The 8,759-nt window shown below is 48.5% G+C and overlaps 1 protein-coding gene across 2 annotated transcripts; it reads left to right on the top strand.

Moving 5' to 3' along the window:
* The first annotated feature begins 5,171 nt into the window (after positions 1-5,171).
* UBE2L6 (ubiquitin-conjugating enzyme E2L 6) lies at positions 5,172-8,299 on the top strand. 2 transcript variants are annotated; one of them, XR_001004203.1, is made up of 3 exons: positions 5,172-5,512; positions 7,447-7,664; positions 8,038-8,299. XR_001004203.1 is itself a non-coding variant. In XM_011963414.1 (2 exons), exons 1-2 carry the CDS (start codon positions 5,401-5,403, stop codon positions 7,596-7,598), a joined length of 264 nt encoding a protein of 87 aa, XP_011818804.1. In that variant the 5' UTR covers positions 5,172-5,400; the 3' UTR covers positions 7,599-8,294. The 2 variants fall into 2 exon arrangements, 1 of the variants encoding a protein (XP_011818804.1); XM_011963414.1 differs by having other exon boundaries at positions 7,447-8,294.
* Positions 8,300-8,759: the final 460 nt, after the last annotated feature.

Genomic DNA, 8,759 nt, shown 5'->3' with positions numbered 1-8,759 from the left:
CGCCCACGCTGGAGTGCAGTGGTACGATGTCGGTTCCTTGCAACCTCTACTTCCCGGGTTCAAGCGATTCTCCTGCCTCAGCCTCCTTAGTAGCTGCGACTACAGGCACGTGTCACTATGCCTGGCTGATTTTTGTATTTTTAGTGGAGACAGGGTTTTGCCATGTTGGCCAGGCTGGTCTCAAACCCCTGGCCTCAAGTGGTCTGCCCACCTCGGCCTCCCAAAGTGCTGGGATTATAGTTGTGAGCCGCCGCACCCGGCAGGGTTTACTTTTTATTGACAATGCAGTGGCCTAGGTTGTGTCATCTTCTCTTTAAACTAAACTGTAGTCCAGAAAAGTAGAGAAAGGCCTGAGTCAGGTCTCCGTAGGAATCTGTCAAGTCCCTTGGGTTACTGTGTTGAAGTGATCCACTTACCTGGCTTAGAGTGAGGACACCTGTCCTAGGCATCAGGTGCCAGGAGAAGATGCTCAAAGGAGCTCCAGGGGCTGATTATATCTCCAAGGAGACCAACTTTGAGATGATGAAAGTAAAGTGGGGGTGATAGGAAAACCTAGGAAAGGTCTCATTTAGCAGAATACTATGAAGTCAGAGGACGTCAATGGTTGGCAAGACCAAGGTGGTTAAGTGGGCCCCAGGAACTGGCCACAGACCTTCCACTCATATAGGTGTCCTGAAGAAACATGATACTTGGGAGGAATCCCAGAACTGGAGGACCAAAGCTTGTTGTAAGTCATCAGTGAAGGGGGCCTGAAGGTTCCTGGTGAGGCCATAAAGGAGGGGATGATTGACTGGCAGAGGAAGGAGAACCAGGAAAGGTCTTTTGGAATAGCAGACAAATTCCTTCTCAAAGACTCGGTCTCAGTTTATGTGTTCACCAAAGTGGCCCCGCTTGTCACATCTTGGTCATGGAAAGTTTCAGCTTGATGAGCCTTTTGAAGCTAATAGTAAGAATTCTCATTCCTTGAGAGTCTTCTGTGGACCAAGTGCTGTTTTAAGCACACGACATATGAGGTCATATTGAATCTTCTCAACTGTCCAATGAGGAAGGTTGTCTTCCTCTTAAAATTATGGAGATAGAAACCAAGGAGGTTAAGTAACTGGTCTGTGGTCACTCAGAGTAAGGTAGCAGGAGTGGAATTCAGCAGACTCCAGGGTCTTCTCCATGAAACTACTCCATGAAAAATGAATAGTTTTCAAAATTTTTTAAAAAGTAGCAGGCTGGGCACGGTGGCTCACACCTGTAATCCCAGCACTTTGAGAGGCTGAGGTGGGTGGATCACCAGGGGTCAGAAGTTTGAGACCAGCCTGGCCAACATGGTTAAACCTTGTCTCTAGTAAAAATACAAAAATTAGCGGGGCATGGTTGTGGGCACCTATAATCCCAGCTACTCAGGAGGCTGAGGCACAAGAATCTCTTGAACCTGGGAGGCGGAGGTTGCAGTGAGCTGAGAATGGGCCATCGCACTCCAGCCTGAATGACAAGAGTGAAACTCTGTCTCAAAAAAGCAACAACAAAAAGTAGCAAAATACTTTATTTAACCTAGAACTTAGAAGGTAGTAGGACTTTCTCAATTGACTGTAAGATACAGTATGGAATCCTCTGGTCCAACTTCTCCATTTTACAAACACGGAAACTTATCGTCAGAGAAAGCTTAGTCACACAGCAAGCCTGAGGCAGAGCTGGGACAGGTCCCCAGAGCTCTCAGCTCCATGACTCTGCTACCTCCTTCCTCTGTTAAGACCTACAAAGCCCAGAAAGAAGCCCTTTCAGGCAGGACACACTGATACCCCTGTCTTAGTCCATTTGTGTTGCTGTAAAGGAATACCTGAGGCTGCATAATATATAGAGAAAGGTTTATTTGGCTCAAGCTTCTGCAGGCTGTACAAGAAGCATGAAGCAGCATGGTGCCAGGTGCAGTGGCTTATCCCTATAATCCCAGCACTTTGGGAGGCCAAGGCAGGCGGATCACCTGAGGTCGGGAGTTCAAGACCAGCCTGACCAACATGGAGAAACCCCATCTGTACTAAAAATACAAAATTAGCCAGCCATGGTGGTGCACGCCTGTAATCCCACCTAGTTAGGAGGCTGAGGCAGGATAATCGCTTGCACCTGGAGGCAGAGGTTGCGGTGAGCCGAGATCATGCCATTGCACTCCAATCTGGGCAACGAGAGTGAAACTCCATCTCAAAAAAAAAAAAAAAAAAGAAGCATGGCACCAGCATCTGCTTCTGGTGAGGCCTCAGGAAGCTTCCACTCATGGTGGAAGGCAAATGGGAGCCACATGTACAGATCACATGGCAAGAGTGAGAGAGAGAGAGAGAGGTGCCAGGATTTTCTAAACAACCAGCTTTTTCAGTAAGTAATAGAGTAAGAACTCTCTTATTACTGTGAGGATGGCACTGAGCCATTCATGAGGGATCTGCCCCCAGGACCTATACACCTCCTACTAGGCCCCGCCTCCAACACTGGAGATCGCTCTGGAGTGCAGAGCGAGACTCACTGCAACCTCTGCCTCCCAGGTTCAAGCAATTCTCATGCCTCAGCCTTCTGAGCAGCTGGGACTACAGGCGCACGCTACCACGCCCAGCTACTTTTTTGTATTTTAGTGGAGACAGGATTTCACCATGTTGCCCAGGCTGATCTCGAACTCCTGAACCCAGGCAGTCCACCTGCCTCAGCCTCCCAAAGTGCTAGGATTACAGGCATGAGCCACCACCGTGCCAGTCTTGGGGATAAAATTTCAACCTGAGATTTGAGGAGACAAACATCCAACCACAGCACCCTCCCATCCTGCTCTGAGGCCTCAGCCATTGGCCTTCTCTGACTGATAGGCCCAGCCTTTTCTTCTTGAGACCATAAAAGATGAGATATTTTCTCTTTATCTTCCTACTCTTTTATACTCCATCTTTTTTTTTTTTTTTTTTTTTGAGATGGAGTTTTGCTCTTATTGCCCAGGCTGGAGTGCAAGGCTGTGATCTCTGCTCACCACAACGTCGGCCTCCCAGGTTCAACTTCCACTTCTCGGTTCCTGCCTCCGCCTCCTGTGTATTATAGGCACACGCCACCATGCGCAGCTAATTTTGTATTTTTAGTAGAGACAGGGTTTCTCCATATTGGTCAGGCTGGTCTCGAACTGCCGACCTCAGGTGATCCACCCACCTTGCACTCCCAAAGTGCTGGGATTACGGGCATGAGCCACTGCACCCGGCCTAGTTACTCCATCTCTTATCTCAGTGCGCTCAAGGTCACCATGATTTCTGTTTTGCCCATTAAGGAGGGGGAGCTCTGAAAATCTTGACTCTCTGCTTAACCACATATGCCATTCTTGCTGTCTTTGCTCTGTCTTTTCAATAACAAAGGCTCTGAAAAGATTTGGTAATTTGGAACCAACCAGAAGGCCCCTTTGTTCTGCACTGGGGTCACCCAGGCTCTGGGGTTTTTCCCTCCTAGGGCTGTGAGTAGTCATCTTGTGTAAAGGTGTAGGGTTGACAGTGCCGGGTTCCCATCCCTGCAAGGCTGCTGTGGTCCTAGGTGAGTTACTTACATACACTGAACTTGAGTTTTCTCCTCTGTAAATAGAGACGCCAATAATTGTGAGTTTTTATACCTATTGTAGTAACTGACACATATGTAGTACTTGCCCTGTGCCAGGCGCTGTTCTAAATCCTTGGCATAAATTAAATCATCTCATCCTCACATATGCCTTATGAAGAAGTTTATTATTATTGTCATATGGAAGCATGGAGAGGTGAAGTCACTTGCTCAAGATCACATTGCTAGTGAGTGTTAGAGCCGAGTCACACCCAGGCACGGTGGCTCCGGAGTCTGTGTGACCCCCATACTCTGTTGCCCAGGCGAATGCATGTCAAGTCCTTAGCACAGGACAGCACAGATAGGCGCTCAGAAAAGTGTTCAGGTCGCTCAAAGTCTAGAGGGTCTTCTCTTGGCTCCTTGCAGCTCCCAACCCCTCGGTCACTCCAGCCCCTGAGTTTGTTTGTTTTTAATCATGGTAAAATACATATAACACAATTTACTATCTTAACCGTTTTTAAGTATACAGTTCAGTGTCATTAAATAGGATTACAGCTGGGCATGGTGGCTCATGCCTGTAATTCCAGCACTTTGGGAGGCCAAGGTGGAAGGATCGCTTGAGGCCAGGAGTTCAAGACCAGCCCTGGCAACATAGTGAGACCCTATCAAAAAATTTTTAAAATTATCCAGGTGTAGTGGTGGGCTCCTGCAGTACCAGCTACTCAGGAGGCTGAGGTGGGAGGATCACTGGAGCCCAGAAGTTTGAGATTACAGTGAGCAGTGATAATGCCACTGCACTCCAGCCTGGATGACAGAGCGAGGCCCTGCTTCAGGAAACAAACAAACCACCATGGTTGCACAACCATCACCACTGTTCATCTCTAGAACTTTTTGTCTACCTGTACTGAAACTCTGTACCCTTCAGTAACTCCCCATTCCTTTCTTTCCCCAGCACCTGGTGACCACTTTACTATTTCGTTTCTGTGAATTTGACTGTTCTAGGTGCTGCACTTCAGTGGTATCTTGCAATTTCTGTCCTTTTTTGTCTAGCTTATTTCCCTTAGCATAGTGTCTTCAAGGTTCATCCAGGTTGTAGCATATATCAGAATTTCTTTCCTTTTAAGGCTAAATAATACTCCATTGTGTGTATATGCCACGTTTTGTTGATTGATCCACTTGGTTTGCTTTCACCTTTTGGCTGCTAGAAACATTGGTATACAAATACCTGTTTGCTTTCAGTTCTTTGGGTATCTACCCAGAAGTAGAACTGCTGGATCATATGGTAATTTAGTGTCTAATCTTTGGAGAAATGGCCATACTGTTTTCCACTGCAGCTGCACCATTGTATTTTCCTAAGTTCCTGAGTTCTTAGGATTTCCTCATTTTCTCCATTTCCTCACCCCCATTCTAATGTTCTAAGAAAGGATGTTCCATCCTTTTCTTCCATAATCTCAGAAATTCTTGAAAGCTGAGATGGTCCTTAGAGCTCATCTAGTCCATCTTTATCCACTTTACAAACGAGGAAATTGAGGCCTAGAGGTGGGAAGTGGCTCAACCGTGGTCACACAGCAAGAGCCAGGATCAGACTTCTCTGCCTCCCAGGCCAGTGCCCTTTGGTGATTTCACATTTTCACTAATCCATGACTCAGTTGTCAAATGAATGCTGGTGCTGTGCGTATCCTGGCTCATGTTTCCCCCTGGGAGTGAAGCAGAGGATGCCTAGGACCCTGGGATGGGGGCAGGAAGGGAAGAAAACCAGACCGGAACTTGACCCCTTTTCTCTCTGCACAGGACCAACCTCCCTACCACCTCAAAGCCTTCAACCTGTGCATCAGCTTCCCGCCTGAGTATCCGTTCAAGCCCCCCATGATCAAATTCACAACCAAGATCTACCACCCCAACGTGGACGAGAGCGGGTATGTTTGCCTGCCCATCATCAGCAGTGAGAATTGGAAGCCTTGCATCAAGACTTGCCAAGGTGGGGCTGGGCTTTGCCCGGAGGAGGGACTGATACTGGGTAGAGATTACTGGAAGAGGGGTTCACAGACTTATTCTGAGTTTGAAAAGCCCCGAAAAGAGGAGGTAAAAATTGTGAGTCTTGGCTGAACTTACTATGAGATAGAAAGGATGCTTCCTGGACAGACTGACCTCCTCCTGCCTCTGTTCCTATACCTGGGCAGTTGTGACAGAGGAACATTGCTGTGGTTCACGAGACAGGCAGCTTGGCTGTACAGGGAAGGGCTCGGGATAAGAAAGCCCGCTGTTCCCTCTGTGGACTTTGGGCAAGTTTTCGTTCCTTTCTGGGACTCGGTGTCCTAAATGACAGTGGAGGGAACTGGCCTCATAATGATAATAGCTGTCGCTTGACTGAGCACTTCCAGCGCTGTGCTAAGAACATCACGTGCGGACTTCATTTTCATTTCCTCCACAACCCTGTGAGGTAGTGTTGTCGTTAGCCTTGTTGAATAGACCAGGACATTTGAGGCATGTGAGAGGCGAAGTGGTTGCCTAAGGTCATACAGGTGGCAAACGGCAGCACTTGGCTGAGTCGCGAGCCACATGTGACTGTTGCAACTGAGGAACTCAATTCTTTTCCTTTTTTAAGACAGAGTCTCACTTTGTCACCTAGGCTGGAGTGCAGTGGTGCGATCTCGGCTCACTGCAACCTCTGCCTCCCGGGTTCAGGCGATTCTCCAGCCTCAGCTTCTCGAGTAGCTGGAATTACAGGCGTGTGCCACCACATCCAGCTAATTTTGTATTTTTAGTAGAGAGGGGTTTTGCCATGTTAGCCAGGCTGGTCTCGAACTCCTGACCTCAGGCGATCCGCCTCTCTTGGCCTCCCAGAGTGCTGGGATTACAGGTGTGAGTCACTGCGCCTGGCTGGAACTCAATTCTTAATTGTACTTAATTTTAATTTTTTTTTTTTCTTTTGAGACACGGTCTGTCTCTACTGCCCAGGCAGTTAGTCCAATGGTGCGATCTTGGCTCACTGCAACCTCTGCCTCCTGGGCTCAAGCCATCCTCCCACTTCAGCCACCCGAGTAACTGGGACTACAGGAGCATGCCACTACACCTGGCTAATTTTTGTATGTTTTGTAGAGACCAGGTTTTGCCATGTTGCCCAGGCTGGTCTCAAACTCATGAGTTCAAGCCATCCACCCATCTTGGCCTCCCAAAGTGCTGGGATCACAGGCGTGAGCCACCGTGCCTGGCCTGATTTTGATTCATTTAAATGTAGATGCCTGCATGTGGCTAATGGTTACCATATTGAACAACGCAGCTCTAGAGCCTGTGACTGAGTCAGTGTGCAATCCTCCACCTGGACCACCTCGGGAGTTTTTAACTCAGGACACAAAAGTCCTTAGGTTGGTGGGAGTGGGAGCAGGGAGAGGAGTGGTGCTTAGATGAGCTTCAAGGGGTCTGGGAACTGTCTGTTTTGCACGTGGAGTGTGCATTTGTCTCAGGAGATGGGCTGCTACCTTCACCAGGTTCCCAAAGGCATCTGTGAAAGAGGAAGAGCCAGGGGGCCATGGTGGTTTTCAGTCTTTAGCCTTAGACCCCTTTTGCCCAAGGAAAAGTTTATTTGGACTATCCATACAATGGAGGAAAACAGAGTAGTTTTTGTTGAAATGTGGGGATAAGACCCAGAAACCTCACTTATTTCAGTGGCTCCCATGATGAAGAGCTTCTCTGAAGCCATGGAATGTAGTTGTTTGAAAACCACTGATGTAATCAGTCAAGGTCTTGGGTGTCACCAACCAAGAATGAGCGGGGTGTTTGATCTGGTCGTAGAGTCATCCTAAGAGATGGAACCTTTCCTCCAAGGAGTGGGTGTGGAGTGTCAAGGCATTGGGAGTGGGCAGCCATGACCCCCTTCCCTCTGCCCTGATGTCCTGGCCTGTCTCTCCCCAGTCCTGGAGGCCCTGAATGTGCTAGTGAATAGACCGAATATCAGGGAGCCCCTGCGGATGGACCTCGCTGACCTGCTGACAGAGAATCCGGAGCTGTTCAGAAAGAATGCTGAAGAGTTCACCCTCCAATATGGAGTGGACCGGCCCTCCTAACTCATGTTCTGACCCTCTGTGCACTGGATCCTTGGCATGGTGGATGGACATACCTCATGGACTGAGGCCAGAGCCCCCTGTGGCCCATTCCCCACTCATTTTTTCTTTCTTAGGTTGTTAGTCATTCGTTTGTGTGTGTGTGTGGTGGAGGGAAGGGAGCTGTGAGTGTGTGTGTTGTGTGTGGACTCACTCCCGGGTTCACCTGGCCACAGGTATACCCTTCCCACAGCCTTTGCATCCCCCAGAGCCAAGGGAGTTTAAGTTTGCAGAGTTACAGGCCGGTTCTCCAGCTCTCCATCTTAGAGAGACGGGTCATCTTGCAGGCCCGCTTGCAGGAAATTAGCCCAGCAGCCAACTCGAATCCCCCTAGAGCTCAGGCACTGAGGGCCTGGGGACAGTGGAGCCTATGGGTGGGAGACGTACCCTATTTACACCTGAGTCAGCGAAGCCACTGATGGGAATCTACAGATTTAGGTGCTAAACCGTTTATTTTCCATGGATGAATCACAATCTGAAAAATCAAACTTCCATCCTGAAAATCTGTATGTTTCAAAACCACTTGCCATCCTGTTAGATTGCCAGTTTCTGGGACCAGGCCTCAGACTGTAAAGTGTGTGTCCTCCAGCATCCAGTCCAGGGGGAGCCACAGAAACTATGTTCTTGCTTAAGCTATTAAAGTCAGAGATGAATTCTGGAGTGCAGCTGAGTCTTTGATGAGGCGATGGGGTGCTTTCATTAGGACCAGAGAGGACTAGGGATTTAAGCATAAATTTCTGACCTTGCTTCCCTTGGATGTTCCCCAAACATCATAAGGAATGTTGGCCATGGAAAAATAGGCCATCCTTGGACAGAGGTGCTTTCAGAAGGTACACAGGGATGACGTCCCCATTTTATTTTTTTTATTTGAGAGAGAATCTCACTCCGTCACCCAGGCTAGAGTGCAGCAGTGTGATCTCGGCTCACTGCAACCTCCGCCTCCTGAATTCAAGTGATTCTCCTGCCTCAGTCTCTTGAGTAGCTGGGATTACAGATGCCCGCCACCACGACTGGCTAATTTTTGTAATTTTAGTAAAGATAGGGTTTCACCATATTGGCCAGGCTGGTCTCGAACTCCTGACCTCAGGTGATCCACCTGTCTTGGCCTCCCAAAGTGCTGGGATT

The sequence above is a fragment of the Colobus angolensis genome, unplaced genomic scaffold, assembly GCF_000951035.1.
Source record: "Colobus angolensis palliatus isolate OR3802 unplaced genomic scaffold, Cang.pa_1.0 Scaffold61, whole genome shotgun sequence".
In the NCBI taxonomy this organism is placed as follows: domain Eukaryota; kingdom Metazoa; phylum Chordata; class Mammalia; order Primates; family Cercopithecidae; genus Colobus; species Colobus angolensis.
This window is presented reverse-complemented; position numbering and strand designations above follow the sequence as displayed.